Source organism: Theropithecus gelada, chromosome 12 (genome assembly GCF_003255815.1).
Source record: "Theropithecus gelada isolate Dixy chromosome 12, Tgel_1.0, whole genome shotgun sequence".
Classification (NCBI taxonomy): domain Eukaryota; kingdom Metazoa; phylum Chordata; class Mammalia; order Primates; family Cercopithecidae; genus Theropithecus; species Theropithecus gelada.
Window position 1 is genome coordinate 2514816 of NC_037680.1, and position 21221 is coordinate 2536036.

The 21221-nt window shown below is 58.6% G+C and overlaps 1 protein-coding gene across 1 annotated transcript in view; it reads left to right on the forward strand.

Annotated features, from left to right (window-relative positions):
• HS6ST1 (heparan sulfate 6-O-sulfotransferase 1) overlaps positions 1-20431 on the forward strand; it is a 54276-nt gene extending 33845 nt beyond the window's left edge. The window contains exon 2 of the mRNA XM_025405309.1: positions 17074-20431. Within this exon, the coding sequence (XP_025261094.1) occupies positions 17074-17782 (709 nt within the window). The 3' untranslated portion in view covers positions 17783-20431. The remainder of the gene's footprint in view (positions 1-17073) is intronic.
• Positions 20432-21221: the final 790 nt, after the last annotated feature.

Genomic DNA, 21221 nt, shown 5'->3' on the forward strand with positions numbered 1-21221 from the left:
GGTCACACAGTTCACACCTGCTGCACCTGCTGGGGGCAGGGACTGTGATGCGGTGAGGTCACACAGTTCACACCTGTTGCACCTGCTGGGGGCCCCCACGCCTGTCCTGGGCTGGATGAGCCCTCACCCCTGCAGGGTGTTGTAGGCTATAATGCTCTCTACATATGCCACCCACCAGATCCTTGCCAGCCTTGGAAGTGGGTTTCTGTCTACCTGTTTTATGGAAACAGTCCCTGGGGCTCAGAGGGGCCAGGTGACTGTCCCTAGGCCACACAGGGGATAGCTGGCAGAGCAGGAATCCCACCTGTTCATCCGTCTGACACTGGGACCTGTGTCCCCTCTGACTGTCTCATCCGCTTCCTCAGCCCCCTTGCTGGACAGAGCTATTTTGGGGCAGACGGCACCCATCCCACTGCCGGCCTGAGGGTGGGGTGGAGGCCCTCAGCTCCCAGCTCCTAGCACCACCCATCAATGGAGAAAGGCCCTGGCCGATGGGGATGGTTGCCCAAGCCGGTGGGAAGCAGTAACTGGCAGGCAGGGACACCCACCACGGGCAGGGAGACAGTGTATGGACCCCCAGGCAAGAGTCAGCCTGGCAGGGTGGAGGCAGAGGCAGGGGTGCCACAGACAGGCCTTCCCTCGAGCCTCACTGGCCCAGGTGCTGGTCAGAGAGCCCTGCCTATCCCCCAAGACCGTCCCGGTCCTGGAACCTTCCCTGCACAGTGCAGCTGGGCCCTCAGGGTAGCAGCGCTGGGCCGTAGCGGCAGGCGTCCAGGTTAGCAGCTTGACTGTGAGGTGGGATGAGGCCTTGGGAGACTGGGTGCACAGGCGCCCAGTGCAGGGCAAGGCAGGGCCTCACGCTGCTGGGCCCCAGTGGGGTCTGTGGACGCTGCCGCCAGAGCAGGCCGGAGAGAGAGCCACCTGCCCTGCCCATGAGGGGAGTGGGGAGTGCCCAGAACCCGGGGGCTGCCTCGTTCTCCCCACCTCCATACCACATTCAAGGGCATGGGACAGAGGGGTCACACTTCCACCAGACCCCTGGCCAGGAGGCCACAAAAAAGAAGGGGAGAGCCCAGAGAGCGGGGAACACGCAGCTCCCTGACTCTGGGAAACAGGCTAGATGGGGACTGCGGCCCCGGGGCCTGGCTGGCGGTCGGTGACCTAAAGCATGCAGTAGGCACTCCATCAGTGCGTGTTCTCTGGCATGCCGCCTGTTTCCTGGAGGCCAGAGGTCGGGTCACAGCACAGGGTGTTCTGGTGAGGCCCGGGCACCAGGCTTGCCGGCGGGGCCGCGGTGGTGGCATCCAGGGAGGAGTGCTTAGCAGGAGCACTGACAGGTCCAGAAAAGCTGAGCTCAGCATTTAGGCCCAAACCACCGGGTGCGGGATGGGGGACTGCAGCCATGGGGTGCCTCTCCCTTTCTGGCTGTGGCCCTGGGAAACTCACAGCCTCTCAGGGGCTCAGTCAGCCCCACTGTTAAGAGGGACAATGGGGCCGGGCACAGTGGCTCATGCCTGTAATCCCAGCACTTTGGGAGGCTGAGGCAGGTGGATCACCTGAAGTCAGGAGTTCAAAACCAACCGGGCCAACGTGGCAAAAACCCATCTCTGCTAAAAATACAAAAACTAGCCAGGTGTCGTGGCACGGGCTTGTAGTCCCAGCTACTCGGAAGGCTGAGGCAGGAGAATCGCTTGAGCCCGGGAGGCAGAGGTTGCAGTGACCAAGATCACGCCACTGCACTCCAGCCTGGGTGACAGAGTAAGACTCCGTTTCAAAAAAAAAAAAAAAGAGATGGTACCTCCACAGTGTGGTAGGTGCTGCTGTGTGCACAGCACCTGGGGCACAGGGATGAGTGACTGGGGCACAGGCTGGTGTGTGCCCATGGGTATAATGTGGGAGGGATGGCAGAGACTTGGGGCCTTGTGTGACTGAGGACAGGTGGCAACAGGTGGGAGGGAGGCAAGAGAAGGCCCCTAGGGTGGGGGACTGCCTGTGGATGAGGGGACCAGGTGCCTGTGTTGGCAACCTGGGCACAGAGGCCATTGGAGGGTGGAGCCGAGATGCCTAAGCCGGGTGCCCCTGCCCTTGCTGAGCACCTAGTTGCAGACATGGCTGCAGGAGCCTGAGAGCAGAGTCCAGCCAGGAAGCCTACACCCTTGCAGGAAAGCCCCCAGGAAGAGGGCAGGCAGGAGGATGGCTGCGGGGCCCTGGAAGTGGGGCGAGGCTGTGGGGCTGCCCCATGGGTGTAACTCAGCCCTGCTCCAGTTCCGTCCAGGCCTGTGTCCCTCGGCAGGCGAGAGGGCCACCCAGCCTCCATTTCTTGACCTAGAACGTGGGATTTACAGCTGTGGGGTCGGTTTTTGCCGTTTTTATATCCAAATCTCCACAGTCCCGGGAGTCCGTTGCATTGTAACCCCGGCTGGCAGTGGGGGAGGTGTTTCGGCAGGAGTGGCGATAGTTCTGGAACTCAGGAAGCCACCAAGAGCTCCCTGCATCTTCCTCAGGAAGGAGCCGAGGTCTTCCTGCCAGCAGGCACCTCACACAGGGGTTGACCCACACCCCGGCAGCCTGGCCAAAGCCCACCCCTGTCACCCCTATAATGGGGGAGGGAGGGGTGAGGCCGAGGCTGCAGAAGGCATGCTCGTGAGGACCAGGCCATGGGGCCCAGCACCCTCCAGCTCTCACACAGTTCCAGGTGTAAGTGGCACTGCTGGAGGCCACCCCCTCACCTGAGACCTGGCCCGGGGTCACTTCCGCCATGGACCTCTCCCTGGCTGCTCCGAGTGGAGCAGACCGTCTCACAGCGTAGCTGCACAGTGACTCCTAAACCACCATGTCCTCTGCGGGGGGTCACTGGGATTGCCCCCCATCATGTGGGGTCCCTGCCACCAGGGAAGAACTAGGCCGGTGAGGAGACAGAGATGTGAGCACTGCTAAGCCCTAGGGCTGGAAACCTACCAGGGCCCCTTCTGTCCAGACAGGGAGCTGCTGCGGTGACAGAGGCCTGTGGTGCCCCCGGCTGTGAGCGGATTCCTGTGCAGTGCCCCGGAGCTCCTAAGCAGTCACCCAGGGGCTCTGGGAACTCTGCCCCCGCACTGTGTTGGGGAGCCGGAGAGTCCTGGCGTTTTTCACCTGCAGGAAAGTGGGCTCACAGGGGTGGCCTGCCCAGGACACGCAGCTGTGGGCCTGGAGACAGGTGCTTGGAATCTGATAGGACACCTGGTTTTTATTTGCTGGAGAGGTGACTTTGGAGGTGGAACTGAGTGGGTCAAAGTGGGGATGAGAGCCCCCTGGCAGTGAGGACGGAGTCAGTGAGCCCCTCCCCAGGGTGTCTGGTCCCCTGAGGTCCAGAGGCCCCCGATGCGGGGCAGTCAGCACCGCCTGTGTTAGGAGCTGTGGCCTGCAGCACTTGGAGCCCAACATGCAGGGCTGGGCTGTGCATCCTGGGCACACTCAGGCTTCCGGGCTGGGCCCTCTGCTTCTCCGCAGTGCCCAGCTCCCCTCCGGGTAGGAGCTCCTGGCAGGCACAGGTGTCTCCCCTGGATTCCAGGCCTCACCGGCTAGCGGGAGTTGGAAGGGACCGGGGCAGTTGCAGAGGCACAGAGGTGGGGTTCAAGCAGCCTTGTCCCTGCCCTGCCACATCCTGCCTTGCAGGGACACACAGACCTGCCCCCGACATGCCCTCCTGCCTCGGGGTCTCTGCCCATCTGGCTTCCCAGCAGGGGCTGGCAATGCTGTGAGGACGCTGGCCAAGCTGCCCTCAGCTCCTCGGGCCACAGCCCAGCTCTGCACCAGCAGCGTTTTCAGCCATCTGCCGCGGGCCGGTGGGGGCTGGGGGGCTGTGAGGGATCAGAGAGACCCTGTCCGGGAGGCTGGAGGGAGGCCCCCCAGCGAGCCACAGCGAGGTACCACCGGGTTGGGCCAGAGTCCAGGGCTTCAGCTCTGTCCCTCCGGTGCCGCTAGACAGCCGCAGCTCCTTATGTTTAAAGTGGTTCAGCCCGCTCCTGCTGCGTCTTCACTGCGGGGCCGAAGGTGGTTTTTTCTTTATGCGACCACTCTGACTCCACTGATTCACTGTGCTCTATGGGCTGTGTTTTCTGTTCCTGGTCAGGTTTGGGCATTGGTCAGCAGGGCGTCCTGAGCAGCATTGCTGGACCGTCGTATCTGCGTCGCCTCCGGAACTGGCGAGGTCAGCCTGCCCTTCCCAGCCCGGAGGCGGTGGCTCAGCAGGCGAATGGTTCTCTTCAGTCAGTCACAGCCTGGGTCCAGGTGGGTGTGGGCTCCAATCCCAGTGCCGCCCTGACCAGCCGTGTGTCCTGGGCCAGTTGTTGAACCTCTCCAGGTCTCAGTTTCCTCATCTGCAACATGAGAATAATTCATCCTACGGGGTTACTGGTTAAAGCGCCAAGAGTTCAGTAAATTAATAATTCAGTTACTCCTGAGCCCAGGCTGCTGCCAGGGCCCCCTGGCCTCGCCCGGGAGCCCAGCCTCTCCTCTCATTCAGGTCCTTGGTGTATCTCCCTGAATAGATGGATTAGGTTCAGAGGCCAAAACGGGGCAGCAGTTTATTTTTCATTTCCGTCCCTTTGGAAGGGAGCCCAGCATAAGCAGACCAGGCTGGTGGAAAGCCAAGGAAGCACCAGGACCCCAGGCTCTTTCTCTTTGCTCTGCAAAGCTCCTGCCTCACGGTCCAAGGGGACTGCTGGCGCTCAGCAGTCATGTCCGCTTTCCAGTCAGCAGGAGGAAAACAGGGGAGAGAAGGCTGTCTCTAAGGACATCGTGATGGCCAGTCACACAGCCACACCTGGCTGCACATCATCTCCTGGGCGTCTTCCTCCTCAGGGACTTTCTGCAGTTTTCTAGGCCTGTCTCTTGAGGGCCACGTGAGCACAGAGCCCTGTACCACCTGGACTCCCTTCCCACCCATCCGTAAGAATTCAGCTCCCCTGGGTGAGCCAAGGAGGCGCCCCCACCCCCCATGCCGCACTTTGCTGGAGGTAGGCAGGGCAGGAGCAGCGTCATGAGGCCAGCGGGCACCAGCTGGCCAGTCCTCTCCAGACCCAGGTGCCTCTGTCTGCCAGAGGGGGCAGGGCAGGGAGATGGGCCTCAGTCCTGCTGCTCCCTTCCTGCCAAGGGACTGAGCTGAGGCTGGACCTCAGCTGACCCAGCTCCAAGCCCAGCCCACGCTTGAGGGGCTGGGTGGCCTTGGCCTCTCTGGTGTTGCTTCCTCATCTCTCCAGCTGGGACACGCCCAGGCTGTCAGGTCACTGGCGAGGGGCTCCCTGGGGTTGGGTCAGCCTCGCCTGCCCTGCGCGTGTCCTGAGGCGAGAGGGGGCTCTCTGGAAGGGGCGTGGGCAGTGAGGACTGCCCCGTGTCCACACAGCACCTGACCACCGATGTCATGGGGCCTCTCTCCAGACCTGGGTATGTTTGGAAGCAGATTGAGTTAATGAAAAAAAAAAACTCACTACTCTTCTGCAGACGTTACCAAGAAGGGACAGCCTTAGCCCAGCATTTTCTGTGCTGCATTTGGAGAGGGGCTCCCCAGCCTGCTGCTGCCAGCTCAGAACTTGATGATCTGGGTTTTTCTGCAGGCAGAGGGGAGGGGCTGCCTGCCCTCCGGCCAAGCCAGGCCTGTGCTGCGGCACTGGATCAGGTGCAGGCACACCCGCGCAGGGTCACACCAGAGCAATGGGGAAGCCGTTCCCTCTCAGGCCGTGGCTCACATGCCTGTGCCTCCTGGTAGCGGGTCGTCTCCTCGGGGCTGTCTCCCCACCCTCACCCTCCTGGACCTGCAGCTGCCCCCTCTCAGAGGGAATGACACCGCGGACAGCCAGCCCGGCCTTGTGGCCCTGGAGAGCCGTGCCTGAGGGCCCCTTCCTGCCACAGGAAAGAGGAGGCGGCCACCCGCCCCACGTGGGGTGCTCAGCGGCCTCCACCCCGCAGTGGGACTTGGAGCCAAAATCAGACTTCCACTTTTTCTTTTTTTTTTTTTTTTTTTTGAGACGGAGTCTCGCTCTGTCGCCGAGACTGGAGTGCGGTGGCCGGATCTCAGCTCACTGCAAGCTCCGCCTCCCGGGTTTACGCCATTCTCCTGCCTCAGCCTCCCGAGTAGCTGGGACTACAGACGCCCGCCACCTCGCCCGGCTAATTTTTTGTATTTTTTACTAGAGACGGGGTTTCCCCGGGTTAGCCAGGATGGTCTTGATCTCCTGACCTTGTGATCCGCCCGTCTCGGCCTCCCAAAGTGCTGGGATTACAGGCTTGAGCCACCGCGCCCGGCCCACTTTTTCTAACAAACTGAGCAGAAGCTGCGCTGCTTGGTGCTGTCAGAGGCATAGGCACCAGGGGCCCCTGGTGGGGTTGGCAGCAGACAGTGCCGATGAGGGTGACGGTGGTGTGTTATGCCGTGAGCTCCCAGTTTTGGCATCCTCCTAGAGGTTGTCATTTCCTTCCTGTGATGAGGACCCAGGCCTCAGGGAGGCCTGGTCGCTTTCCGGAGAGAACCATCCTGGTGCCCTGTGGTGTCCCATGGACCTGGGGCAAGGCCGGCAGTCAGGGTAGGCTGGGGTAGCAGGTGCCGTTGCTCAGTGCTGCCAGGTGCTCACGCAGTCCTCGGAGGAATGTTCTCCCAGGTTGCCTCTCTGAATTTCTGATGCCCCTTGGAGTCCAGGTTTGGTTTTGTTTAGAGACAGAGTCTCGTTCTGTTGCCCAGGCAGGAGTGCAGTGGCAATCACAGCTCACTGCAGCCTTGAACTCCTGGGTTCAAGTGATCCTCCCACGTCAGCCTGCAGGTAGCTCGGACTGCCTGGAGGTGCGCGTCACCATGCCTTGCGTGGAGTAGGGTTTTTAAAACTAATCACTGAGATGTGACCTTCATGGTAATGGCCTCTGTCCTCATAGTGGGACCCCTGGTCCCTGGGAGATCCAAGCGCACCATTGGGAGAGAGGACTTTCGGAGCCCGTCTCAGAGCTACCCTCACCACACCATGTCCTTGTCCTTGGGGGCTGGAATGTGACAGGCATGCTTGTGGCTTCACTGAAGCCGGCCCTCCAAGGACTCTTCCTCTGAGCCACACAAAACCATTTTCTTCCAGTAACTGAGTCAGAAGAATTGCAACAATATTTCTTTTTTTTTTTTTTTTTTTTTTTTTTTTGAGACGGAGTCTCGCGCTGTCGCCCAGGCTGGAGTGCAGTGGCCGGATCTCAGCTCACTGCAAGCTCCGCCTCCCGGGTTCACGCCATTCTCCTGCCTCAGCCTCCCGAGTAGCTGGGACTACAGGCGCTGCCACCTCGCCCGGCTATTTTTTGTATTTCTTAGTAGAGACGGGGTTTCACCGTGTTAGCCAGGATGGTCTCGATCTCCTGACCTCGTGATCCGCCCATCTCGGCCTCCCAAAGTGCTGGGATTACAGGCTTGAGCCACCGCGCCCGGCCGCAACAATATTTCTTAAAAAAAAAAAAAAAAAATCTGTCATTCTGACTCTAAATGGCAGCGTCCTCACCCACAATTAGGGAGCTTCCCCTCTGCTGGCACTGGTAGAAAAATTGCCATTGTTTCAGGATCTGAGTTTAGAAACGTGCGGGTTAGACCCTTGTTTCATGGAACCCACCCCCGCACCGCCATCAGCTTCGGGCATGGGAGGGGAGGGGCACACCCTGGACAAATGCAATGCAAGCAGGACTGGCGCGGCTGGCCCCGTGTGATGGCCCCTTTGCACCCCGCACCCTGTCCCAGGCAGCAGGGAGGCTTTCGTGATCTTCATTATTCCATGTACATCATTCCTTCTTGGGCCAAATTTCCTATTAGGTTGTTTATGTAATGTTTAATTACAGACAATATAGAAATAGATTAAGAAAACGTTATGGTCACATTTGGGCTTATGGGTTTTCACTGAACTCTTACCTCCTGTCAGTTTAAACATTTTTATCATAAAATGCTGGAAAAAGTTCATTATCTCACTGCTGAGACAGCCACTGAATAGTCCATTCCTGTCTGGGTGGTGTTTTTTCTGAGCATATATGTATCTTACAAAACCATGACCACAGCGTGCTGTTGTCCTACACGTTGGAAGGGGATAGACCTTTGCTCGTGGAACCCCATGGTCAGCTCCAGGGCTGGTGCAGGCATTTCTCCATGTCTTCAGGTCTTGCTGGCACCCCCGCCGTGGGCTGCAGGACCGTCCACTGTGTGCCTGCCCTCAGCCTCCACCTGCATGGCCATGACTCCCTGTGGCAGCTCACACTCCAGTGCACACCCTCTGAGGCGGCCCTGCCATGTCTCAGCCCTTCCCGCCAGGGCCAGCACCTTCCTACAGGTGGAGTTACTGCACCAGCCCCTCAGCAGGCTCCAGTCTCCTGTGCCCCTCCTTCCCCAGCCCAGCTCTGGACTTCCCACATGCCCTGAACCAGGTTTGAAGGCTCATTTCTGGCTGGAGTCCTGAGCTTCCGGAAGGCAGAGTCAGCAATAAGAAGATGCAGGCGTGAGTTTGGGTCAGAGCAGCACTCGAAGGCAGAGGAGACAAAATGAAGCCCCCTGCAGCCATGGGCGTGAGCCACTGGAGGAGCGAGGGACAGGTACCATGGGCTGCAGGGCCCAGCCTGGTTGATGCTGGCCTCAGCTGTTACCTGCCTGCCCCGCCCTCCTGCCTGGAAGACACTCAGAGCGCATGGGCTGTTCCCGCAGGATTTCCCTGGGGTGTTCTGTGTTTGAGTGGGGGCTCCCAGGCCAGGTCTAAGTTTGTCCTGTAAGAATCCAGACTCTGGACTTTAGAACTCGCCACGCCCTGACAGCAGTGTCTAGATCTTACCCGATTGTGGGACGCACTAAACCAGTGCCCAGAAAAATGTCAGAACAGCTTCAGGTCGCAGAGGGCATTAAACCAAGCATAATTAAATGCCAAAGTGCATGATCCAGGCGATCATTGTGTGTTCTGTCACAAGAAGCTGCAATTTGTGCAGACTAGAATTATTTCATAGCGCATTTCAAGTTATTTGACGTTTCATGCTTCATCTTTGAAATCCATGTGAGTTTTGCACTCAGGGCCATTACTCATCCAACCTCGTTTTCCTATAGAGTGAACCAGACCCTCCTTGGTCTGGCCCTGCCTGTGTGCCTTAGCCTCACTGGCCATGCCCTCACCTCACCCGCCTCGGAGAAGCTGCCCTGTTACCCGCAGAGGGTCTCAGGGGCCGGCCCCTCCTGCCACTTGTGAGAGGGAGGGACGTCGGCCAGCAGCACAGACACAGGCAACCCCAGCTGCTGATGTGGCGCCTCGGGGATGGCCACACGTCACAGCTGCTGCCCACTGACTGGACGGTGGTAGTGAGCAGCCAGTGGTGCGGACAGGGTCTCCCCATCACCCTCGAGTGACCAGTGTGTGCCCCATTCAGGAGTGAACGCTGGGAGCCCTGGTCTGTCCCAGTACATGGCACGCATAGGTGTCCACAGAGATCTACTCTGGCGGCCAGGGTGCTGTGAGTGCCATGCAGCCGGACCACAGCTTGGGGCTGTGCTCACAGAAGATGCCAGAGGTTTGCCACCCTGAAAGAACATCATTTGCCAGCAAAGTCACTGGGCAGGGTCCCCAGCCTCCCGCATCAGGTTGGCAGCAATGAGGGAGATCCCTAAGGAGAGAAATGGCCCTGTTTGCATCCCCAGGGCACTCCTGGACGGTGAACCAACCACCAGCCGGATGCTTGGGCTGGGCAGGACCTGTGGTTCCTTCCCAGAGTGGCCACGGAGCATTCAGACTCATTAATGCATGGTTAGTTACTAAACCTCAGGGCAACCCCCACTGCCTTGGAACCTGGCCACCCTTGAGGTGGTCCGCCTTCACTGATACCCACAGGGGCCCTCCACCCCTTTTGTGGAGCCTGTCTTGCTCACCACAGCAGCGTAGTTCGTAGGAGGAGAGGAGAGGGGAGAGGAAGTGCTGAAGACGCCTGGGATTTGTTGGGCATGGAGGTAGCAGGGGGTTGCAAGCAGAGCAAAGGGTAGAGACGGGGCGGGGCGCTCTGGGGACGGAGGCTCTGGCTTGACGAGTGGTTCGCCTGGAAGGCCAGCTGGGCCTCTCAGGCTGCCTTCTTGGGTCTCACTTTTGTCTTTCTTCCTTTCTTTAAACTTTGATTCACACGAAGTGTTTGGGACATACAAAAGAACTTCATAATGTACATAGGAAATAAATGATCACAGTGAACACCTGTACCCCCAGCTGCTCACCGGAGGCACGAAAACATGATCAGCACCACATAAGGCACTGTGAGCACCCGGTGCCACCCCAGCCCCACAATCCAGGGCTAGCCTCTGACTTGAATTTTCCTGTTTCAGCTCATCACTTTTTTAAAAAAACAGACTGGGCTCAGTGGCTCACGCCTGTCATCTCAGCACTCTGGGAGGCCGAGGCAGGCTAATCAGGAGTTCGAGACCAGCCTGGGCAACATGGCAAAATCCCATCTCTACTAAAAATACCAAAAAATTAGCACACACCTGTAATCCCAGCTACTCAGGAGGCTGAGGCAGGAGAATTGCTTGAACCCAGGAGATGGAGGTTGCAGTGAGCCCAGATCACACCACTGCACTCCAGCCTGGGTGACAGAGCGAGACTATCTCAATAATAATAATCCCTGAATAGTGTTTTCTGGGGATTTATTTTTGAGAACTTGATAAAATACACGTTACCATCCTAATCCAGTCTTGATGTGCAGAGCCTTCTTCGTCACGTTTCCCATGGTGTTGTGAGTAGCTGCCGTTTGTTCATTTTTATTGCTTAGTGGAGTATGCCACCGTGGAGGTGAGCACGCCACCATGGTGGGCATTTGGAGCTGTTACCAGAACGCCACTGCAGCCTCCCCCATACCTCCTGTGTACACAACAAGGTTTCTCTGGGATGTGCATCTGGGAGAGGACTTGCTGCGTCTTGGGGCATATGTACCTTCTGCTTTCCAGTGAAGACACTTGGAGATGGCTGTTCTCACTGTCTCATTCACATCCGCAAGCAGATGGCAGGAGGGTCACCCTGTATTCGTGCCTACTCTTTGCCGCTGCCCGGCTTTGCCTTCCCACCACTCTCCTGGTATTGCCTGTGGCTTCCTGTGCCACTGCCTTGGTAACTGACGCACGGGAGCCTCTTTCCATACGCTTTGTTGGTCAGTTTCCTCATTTTCTTTTACTTTTAATTTTTTTAAGTAATTCATATACGTACTTAAAAACAGATAGTTCCAATTGGCTTATGATGAAACCCAGCAGATCTGCTTTCTCTTTCCAGCCGCTCCAGAGAACCGTTTGCAGGTTTCTCAACATACTTCTGGTGTTTACCTTCATATTTCTAAATAACGTATAGTGCCATTTCTTAATTTATTGATTTAGATAGTCTCTGTTTACTTTGTTTCGATAGATGGTGAAGCGTTCTTACACCCTCACACAGTCTGTCCTCACCCCACCCATCATCCACATACAGTTAAAGCTCACGTTTTATTAAATCAGTATTCACTGTTACAGTAATCACTGTTTACATGATGATGCCTTCAAAACCATCATTTACCTCTGAGGCAAGTAGTATACTTCATTTTCTTTTCTATGTAGCTTTTTGTTTTTCCTGGAATTCATGATTGCCTTGTATTTTTACTTGCCTTATTTTCTATCTTCATGGATCAATTTTTTCCAAATGATTCCAGAATCTGCCACACACCTACCATTCGTTTTTTCCCACCAACTACTCAGTTGCGTCAGGCCGTCTGTCCATCCCCCACCCCACCCCCTTTTTTTGAGACTGAGTCTCTGTCACCCAGGTGTGGTCTCGGTCGACTGTAGTCTCCGCCTACTGCATTCAAGTGATTCTCCTGCCTCAACCTCCCAAGTAGCTGGGAACACAGACATGTGCCACCACACCCAGCTAATTTTTGTATTTTTAGTAGAGACATGGTTTTACCACATTGGCCAGGCTAGTCTCGAACTCCTGACCTCAAGTGACCCACCCACCTCAGCCTCCCAAAGTGCTGGGATTACAGGGGTGAGCCACCACGCCCGGCCTTTGCCCCTTTTTACCTAGAGCGTCTGTTCCCTTGCTCGTGTCAGGCCCAGTGGGGTGTGTTGCTGACATCCTGGAACCGCCCCTGGGTTGGAGCTCCCGGCTCCCAAGTTTGCTTTTTTCTGTTTTGTTTTGTTTTGTTTCTTTTCCTTTTTTGCTAAATGAGATACCTACTCCAGGATCTTCCTAAAATAAGATTCACAGAAGGTGAATTTCCTAAGTCTTTGTATGTCTGAAGACGTCGCTACTGCCCACACTTGATTGATAGTTTGGCTGGGTATGAGATCGCATTGGTCATTTTCCCTCTGCCTTTTGAAGACCTTGCTCCATTGGTTTCTAACATACGGCATTGCCATGGAGAAGTATGCCCTTTATGTATTGTTTTTTCTGTTCAGATGCTTCAAGGGTCAACTTTTTAGTCATCTGTTCAGTCCCCACATTCATTTTCTCGGCACTTGGTGAGCCATTTCAGTCTCAGTGAATGATGGACTCCAATTCTGGTTATTGCTCTCATCATCTCTCCTCTATTTTCTCTCTTCCCTCTTTCCGGAAGCCTTGCTGGCAGGCACTTGGAGCACTTGGATGGATAGACCCTGCTGGATAGTGGTAGGCACAAAGCCCCCTGCTTTGTGGGGTCCCAGGTGTCACTGCAGGGAAGACTGGTCTGGGGCACAGACCCTTCAGCAGGGGGTGCAGGGCCGGGATTAGATGAGCCTGGGCTCCTGAGGGCAGGGGCTGGGGACCACCTTGAGTGTGCAGACCATTCCTCAAACCTCTGAGCCGTGAGCCGCCCCCTTGGCACCTCCAGAGAGCACATGTCAGAGAGCTGACTAGATCCGGGGTGGGCCATTTGGGGAGTCCTCTGCACCTCACCACACCCCGCCCTCTTCCCACTTCTGTTCGACACCTCCACCCCACGTTTTGGCAGATGACAGACTGGAGAGTAAACAGCAGATGCATCTGGCAAGGCATGCAGTGGAGGAAAGAGGGCAGAGCACGGGAGGTGGGACGGGCGAGGTGGAGCTGGGGCACTGAGGCAGTGGACAGCCAGGACGTGCCTGTGGCCAGCAGTGCCTGCAGTGTTCGGCAGAGGGAAGGGGACAAGGCAGAGGGGAGGGGAGGGCTCTGCGTGGTGGGCATGGGACTGGACGCCTCTGGCTCGTAAAGACTGCCACCGGCTCTGGAGGGTGTGCCAGGTAAGGCTTCCATGCTGTTCAGGCAGGGGTAGGAAGGAACTAGATGGTGGCCAAGGGCAGGTCACCCTCCCTGGCTCAGCTGTCACATCTGCAGAAAAGGACAGGAACACACACATTTGGCTACTGGCCTCACAGGCAACTTCTAGAGTCTGCGTGGCCGTTTGTCTATACCACAGGCCGTGTCTGGGGGACAGAACCAGGGGACCCAGGGCATGGCAATGTTCTGAGCAGGGAAGGTGCACAGGGAGCCGTGGGGACAGTGTAAGCCCCTGGGCCTTAGGACGGGGGCCTCGGTCAGCTCCTCAGGGTCCCCTAGGCGCAGTGTCCGTTGCATCATTTTGTTGCAAGATGCAGAGCTGCTGGACCGGCACTGCTAATGAGAACATGCGTGTCTTTGCACACACCTGCCTCCCTGGTGTGGGTCCCCAGCAGCTGTCCCTGCAGCGGGAGGCCTTGGTCCAGAGGGTTATTTGGGAAATGGACGCAGGAAGGACAGGTGAGGCTGACAGGCTCGGTCATTCTAGGGACCATGAGAGTTTCGGCTGGCTCAGGTGCCCCTTGCCCCCACCGTTGCCCCTGTTGGTGCCTGCTGGGCCTTCTGTGCACAGAAGTCCTTGGCAAAGGAGAGAGCCAGGCCTGGGGCGGTCAAGGAGAAAGTGTCACCTCCAGTGCTGTGAGGGCCCCAGACTTAGATGGCTTTCAAATGAGTGTCTGTCTTCAGCAGCTCACCCTCCCAGCTTTTTCAGAAACCAAAGAGTAAATTGCTCACGGCTTCTCTAAGTGGCTCGCACACGAAAAACCTAAGTCATTTCAATGGCTGGGCCCAGAAAACCGAGCCCTCTCCTCTCCTCCTCCCTGTCTCTGGCCCCCAGCTCTGCCTCAGTTGTACTGGGGTCTCACTGTCCCCTCAAGACACTGCCCCTGCAGGCGCAGGCAGAGAGGCCTTTGTTCCCCTCAGCTGTGTCCCGTAGAGAGGACGCCGCCATCGGACACGTGATAACTGAGCCGGCTGCCACCCTAACCCACGATGGTCAGTAGGTCGTGTGCCATCTGGGGCTACTAGAGCCGGCCCACTGTGTACACCACACGTGCCCGCTGGGTGCTCTGGGCTCTTCCTGCACTCCTGCACTGGCAACCGCTTAACTTTTTGAGCTGGGTCTTAAAGGTAGAGAGGTCTGACCAAGGGGCGGTCACTCACACTGGCATTCCAACGGAGGGCATGGCCTATGCACAGACCAGGGGTGATGTACCTGTGTGCTCCTGCTTGCAGACCACGACGGGGCTGGGGAGGGGAGGGCCGCAGGCCACACTGGGCGGGTGGCAGGTGGGTGCTCCAGCCTCTCCACAGCAGAAGCCCCAAGCTTCGCAGGGGTGAGGAGGCTGTCATTCAGAAAGGTCGCTGCCAGGGAGAAGGGACTCAGAGAAGGGAGCCTGTGGCTGTGGCCCATGCTGCCCTCACCACCAGGCTCCTGTCTTTGAGTGGCCAGGGACCACCTGAACCCCCAGGGCACCTGGGTATGGGGTTGGTGTAGACCGTGTCCTGGCCCTTCCCACGGTGCCGGCTTCACCTCAGTTCCTCCTCACTCTGTTGCTGACCTGGCATTTGCAGTCACGTGCCCTAGTGGCAGCTGCTCGAGCTTGGCTGCCAAGACCCACGGTGTGGTCAGACCGTGTGCAGCTGAGGAGTGAGTTCCTCCCAGGAGGGGGAAAGCCCTCAGGGGTCCGTGTGGCCGTCACTCACCGGGTCATTGGCTGGGGCTGGGAGGGGAAGCCTCTCTGTTGGTTGGCGCATCACACTGGTTTTCTGTGTTCAGAAGAAACCCCTCACGCTGCCCTGTCTCCATCCGTTTGGTCAGGGCCCCACAGGGTGGGGAGCGGAAGTCCATGCAGCCCTATGCCTCCCGTGGACACAGGGTCAAGTAGGAAGGCATGGATGGTCTCTCTTCTGAGCGGTTAGGGCCTTGTGAGCCCGAGGCGGGAGACAGAAGCCTGCCCCGGCCGCCTCAGGCCCTTACTCCCTGGCCCTCAGTCATTTTTGGTTCTGAAGCGTTTGTCTCACCTGCTACCTGAAGAAGGTCCCACCCTCTGGCGCTTGAGGCCCTGAGTACCCAGGAGCTGCTGCCATCAGCACGGATGGGTGGTACCAGGCAGGCGATGGGTGCAGGGTGCTCGGGGAGGGCCAGGTGTGCCTTGGGGCATGTGAAGTGGGGGCGTGTGAAGTGGGAGCCTGGAGCAGGGAAGCTGAGGCCTGCTCTCGCCCCTGCTGACCACAGCTTGTCTGCCCCCTGGAGACCAGCGGTGCCTGACCCTGGGGTTGTCAGCTCAGTCCTGCCGGGTCCTCCCTCTACCCATCTGCTGGGAGCTCCTCAAGGGCAGGGTCTGGGCCTGCCAGGCCACAGAGAACACTGGGCGGATGACAGCTGCCTGTCCCTTCCTCGGCAGTCTGCATGCAGTAGTGCTGGCCTTGCTGCCTGCCCCGGAGCCATCACTGGCCACCCCGCCTGCTTCAGAGCTGTCCCCGCTGGGGCTTTCTGACATGTCCCCACAGGCGGGGGTGGCCTGCAGTGGCACCGCACCACTTGCCAGGCACTGTGCCTCCCTCCCCATAGGGAGGTGTGTGGTCAGGTCAGGGCAGCTGCCAGCAGCCTGTGTTCCCTGGGGTCCCCCCATGCCCCCCCATCCCCACCCCTGCCCAGGGCAGTGTGAGGAGAGGAGGAAAGCAGTGTGGGTACACTTCCATGCCAGGGCAGTGTGAGGGGAGGAGGAGGAGGGCAGTGTGAGGGGAGGAGGAGGGCAGTGTGAGAGGAGGAGGAGGGCAGTGTGAGAGGAGGAGGAGGGCAGTGTGAGGGGAGGAGGAGAGCAGTGTGGGTACACTTCCATGTTGCCATCTGGGGAGGCCTGGCAGTGGGTCAGGGCCCTTCTGGATCTGCTCCCCCGGGCAGTGAGGGGCCCTGTGGGCTCCTAGGCTGTCTGCGCGGCCCTGGTGCTCCTTGACCTGAGGCCCACCCACCCCAGCACGGGCAGGAGCCAGGAGGAGGAACCGTCTAAGAATGACTGCAGCCTCCCCGGGGCTGACCCCACACACACAGACACACCGGGCACATCCGCAGCTGCCGCCACATTTTACCCACCTGTCCAGTGTCCTGACGCCTCCAGCCCAGCGTCATCGCGAGCCTGGCAAAGGCATGCTCCACGCTGGGCTCCTGCCGTGCAGGGGACGGTGGGAGGTGGAGCCATCCTTGGGTCGTGTCTCCCTTGTGCACGCACCCGTACATACTGTGCAAAGCGCTGGCGTCCTGGGGGCAGCCCGCCAAGTAGAGTTGGAGACTGTAAGTCATGGCTTCCCCTGGGGTCCTGGGCTGGATGGTCCACTGGGCCCAACCACCAGGCCTTGGCAGGACCCTGGGACTGGGACTGGAGGTGACCCTCCCTGACCCCTGCCCACCCTCTGCTCCTGCTGAGTGGCTCCTTGGGTGGCACCGTGCCCAGGCTGTAAACAGCTGGCGAACACTGCTGGTCTCAGGCGGCTGTGGCTCTGGGACCTCCCTGGATGAGGTATTGGCGGCTTCATCCACCAGCAGGAAAAGTCAGGTTGTCCCTCCAGAGGAGCCAGGCCAGGCACTGCAGGGCGCCGTGGTGGTCACCCTGGGGAGCCGTGTGGCCGTGGCGTGCTCCTTGGCATCTCTGATACTGGGTTTTGAAACGGCTGTTGGAGAGCTAAATGCAGGCGTTGGTTGGCCTCAGAGGTGAAGCCCAAACCCCTGTAGTGGGGACTTTCACTCTGAGCAGCCCTGGTAGCACCCCTCATGCTGCCACAGCCCTCACCTCCTCTCCCCATCTCCTTGCAGGAAGTTCTACTACATCACCCTGCTACGAGACCCCGTGTCCCGCTACCTGAGTGAGTGGCGGCACGTGCAGAGGGGTGCCACGTGGAAGACGTCGTTGCACATGTGTGACGGACGCACGCCCACGCCCGAGGAGCTGCCGCCCTGCTACGAGGGCACGGACTGGTCGGGCTGCACGCTGCAGGAGTTCATGGACTGCCCGTACAACCTGGCCAACAACCGCCAGGTGCGCATGCTGGCCGACCTGAGCCTGGTGGGCTGCTACAACCTGTCCTTCATCCCTGAGGGCAAGCGGGCCCAGCTGCTGCTTGAGAGCGCCAAGAAGAACCTGCGGGGCATGGCCTTCTTCGGCCTGACCGAGTTCCAGCGCAAGACGCAGTACCTGTTCGAGCGGACGTTCAACCTCAAGTTCATCCGGCCCTTCATGCAGTACAACAGCACGCGGGCGGGCGGCGTGGAGGTGGACGAGGACACCATCCGGCGCATCGAGGAGCTCAACGACCTGGACATGCAGCTGTATGACTACGCCAAGGACCTCTTCCAGCAGCGCTACCAGTACAAGCGGCAGCTGGAGCGCAGGGAGCAGCGCCTGAGGAGCCGCGAGGAGCGCCTGCTGCACCGGGCCAAGGAGGCGCTGCCGCGGGAGGACGCTGACGAGCCGGGCCGCGTGCCCACCGAGGACTACATGAGCCACATCATTGAGAAGTGGTAGTAGCGGTGGTGGCCACAGGGAGGCCTCTTGCGGGGTGTGGGGGGTAAAACAGGACAGACAACAGGTCCACCCAAGACTGTCACGGGGAGAGTGTCCCACACCTGCTCCACAGAGATAGCTGCGTCCTGAAAATAAACAGAACAGGGACATAGTGGGGCTGGGCGGGGATGGCGGCTTGAGGAATCGACAGGTGCAGCCAGCGGGTCAGAGGAAAGCATGCTCGGAGGATGCCACGGGCAGGGCAGGGCCTCCAGAGCAGGGGTTGTGCCTGCTCTCCTGGACCCCTTGGATTTATCACGAAAACTGAAGGTTTGCACAAGAGACAAGGACAGCAGAACGTGGACCTGCCAGGCCAGGAGTGTGCCCCTCACCAGCTATGCACACGGCACTCGCTCTTAGCTCCTCTGTCCAGGCTACTAGGAGTGAGACCGGCTTCTGGCAACTGCCCCGGCTCCAGGCCATCCCATAGGCCCTCCCCTTCTGGCTGCCCCCGATGCCCCAAGGCCTGGGGAGCCCCCAGCTCACCCATCTGTAGCTCCCTCAAGGTCAGGGCCCACCCCATCTGAGGCAGAGAAGACTCAAGTCCCCAGGAAGCCCACTCCGCTCCCGCCCACGGTCCTGCTTCATGCTTTGGGTCAGGAGGCCAAAGCTCATGTTCAGGCCCCACCCACTCCCCACAGTCCTCAGACCAAGGAGGGGTTTGGGGATTGGGCCCAAGCTGCATTGCCGGCCCTCTGTGGGCCCACTGGCAGCCCAGGAGTGGGGAGGCTTTGGCCGGAGATGCTGCCACTTGTGCCTGAGTCCCTGGCTGGCCTTTGGAGGTGACCACCCCGGCAGACGTGGCTCAGACTGGAAGGGCTGAGGACCGAGCGCTCGCCTGCCTCTGTTCTCCTTTCTGACCCACTGGGATTTGCTAGCAGGCTGCCCAGCCCCATCACTGAGACACGTACTCAAGAGCTCAAATACCACTGCTGCCACCAGCGTGTGGATTACGTTCATCAGGCCTCCATCGGCTGGAGTGTGGGACCGAGCCACACCCTCGGACCACAGTGGCTCTGGATGGCCGGGAATAGGAACTCGAGCTTTCAGATTCTCAACTAGCCTTGACAAAACAGCTGTAGGTGGCCTCCCTGACACCAGATACTCAACCCTCCCCACCCTGGCTCTCCTTGCGTTTCCCCATGCTGCCCACCCCCTGGCAAAAGGCTGACCAAGCTCTGTTCCCAGCAGCCCCGCAGGTTTCCCCACTGGCTGCAGTGGCCCTAGTAAAAGCCATGTTGCATATCTGCTGTAAGCACGTGCCCTGTGCCCTGTCCCCATCCCTTATGCCTAGGAGGCCAGGCTGGTGTCTCTAGGAGGGCCCCCACAGGCGCCCTGGGTCCCCCAGAGGGCAGACGGGTGTGCTCAGGCCGCAGGCTGACTCCGATGCAGGGCAGTGGGCTCTGCAAGCCGCCTGGCTGGGGTTGGCAGGGGCCCTCTCTCCTGCCCCAGCTTTCACTCAGCCACCGCAGCTGCCCCACTGTGGGGTGAAGATGTGGGTCACCATGGGCTTGGGAGCAAGCGCCTTCTGCAGCACAGGAAGGCGAAGGTGTGGTCAGATGAGGTTGCTACCCCTGGAGGTGTGGCATACAGCCCCACCCTCAGGCCTCCTACACTGGCCCCATTTTGCTTTGGGGTCCAAGGACAGGGCGGTCAACAGGGTAGGGTGGGCAGCGTGCTAGCGCAGGGTCACCTCCCTGGGTGGATGCATCGCACGAAGGAAGTGAGTGCCAAGGGGATGCAGCGGTGTGGTTCTTTCAAAGGGAGGTCAGGGTCAATGGGAATCTGCTCGGACACTCGACACTGGGGTGGGTGCACGCCTGGGAGGAGGAGGAGCATGTTCAGGGCAGCCTGGGGTCTTGCGCAAGCCACATGGGGCACCTTGGCCTCCTGGCAGGAGGTGGACACCCAGCCAGAGGCCTGGCTCAAGGTGGCCTCACCTGGCCACGGGCGTCCTGGGTGCACAGGCCCGAGCGCAGGTTGTTTTGTACATATTGGAGTATGTGTTAACTTATGCCCCGCAGCCCAAATCACACGGAAGCACGGGTCTCATCTCAGTCTCTCCGCTGCATTTGGAAAGCAGTCTCGGGCCCGCGCCAGGCTGAGGTGTCCCGAGGTGGTGGCAACTGGCAGTGCCCTCAGCCCCCGAGTCTCCAGCCTGGCACTTCCCGTTCAGGCCACCTGCTTTGGGTCAACGGTTCCTTGGCCAGCAGCATCTCCTAAACTGTAAGAACTCTGTCCACCCAGAGCCCTCCCAGGGCTGCAAGGACGGAAGCAGGCAGGCAGTGGAGCTAACAGCTTAGTCACCAGGACCCCCAGGCCTGCAAACGTCCCTTCCTGGAGGGGGAAGCCAGGAACAGCAGAACTGCCCATGAAACAAGGCTGTGAACTTTTCGGGAACTGGAACTGTTTAACTTGAACCCAGGATCGTTTAAAGCTTTATTTATTTATAGCTTCTTCTTAAAAAAAAAAGTGTTGAGAAGAAATGTTTTGGTTATTCATAACAAAAAAAAAATGAGTTGATGATGGAAAAGCAAGTCATAATCATCTAATTGTTTTTGTCTAGGTCGAGAATGAATGTTAGCCGATGAAATAAACTCTGACAAGGAGTGGTGGGCGTGCTGTGGTCTCTGCGGCATAGCTGCCCCTCCCAGTGGGGGTCTCACGCCGAGTCCCAAGGGCGGGGTGCGTGGCACAGGTGCAGGGGGCTCAGTGAGGACAGTCACATGAAGGCATTCTGAGGCCGGGCGCGGTGGCTCAAGCCTGTAATCCCAGCACTTTGGGAGGCTGAGGTGGGCGGATCACGAGGTCAGGAGATCGAGACCATCCTGGCTAACACGGTGAAACCCCGTCTCTACTAAAAAATACAAAAAAAAAACACTAGCCGGGCAAGGTGGCAGGCGCCTGTAGTTCCAGCTACTCGGGAGGCTGAGGCAGGAGAATGGCCTAAACCCGGGAGGCGGAGCTTGCAGTGAGCTGAGATCCGGCCACTGCACTCCAGCCTGGGTGACAGAGCGAGACTCCGTCTCAAAAAAATAAAATAAAAAATAAAATAAGGCATTCTGAAAGAAAAAATGGGACTTTGTCATAACCATAAAGAGTAACCATTTATTTTGGGAGGCCGAGACGGGCGGATCACGAGTTCAGGAGATCGAGACCATCCTGGCTAACACGGTGAAACCCCGTCTCTACTAAAATACAAAAAAAATTAGCCGGGCGAGGTGGCGGGCGCCTGTACTCCCAGCTACTCGGGAGGCTGAGGCAGGAGAATGGCGTGAACCCGGGAGGCGGGGCTTGCAGTGAGCTGAGATCCGGCCACTGCACTCCAGCCTGGGCAACAGAGCCAGACTCTGTCTCAAAAAAAAAAAAAAAAAAAAGTAACCATTTATTCATCATCAGT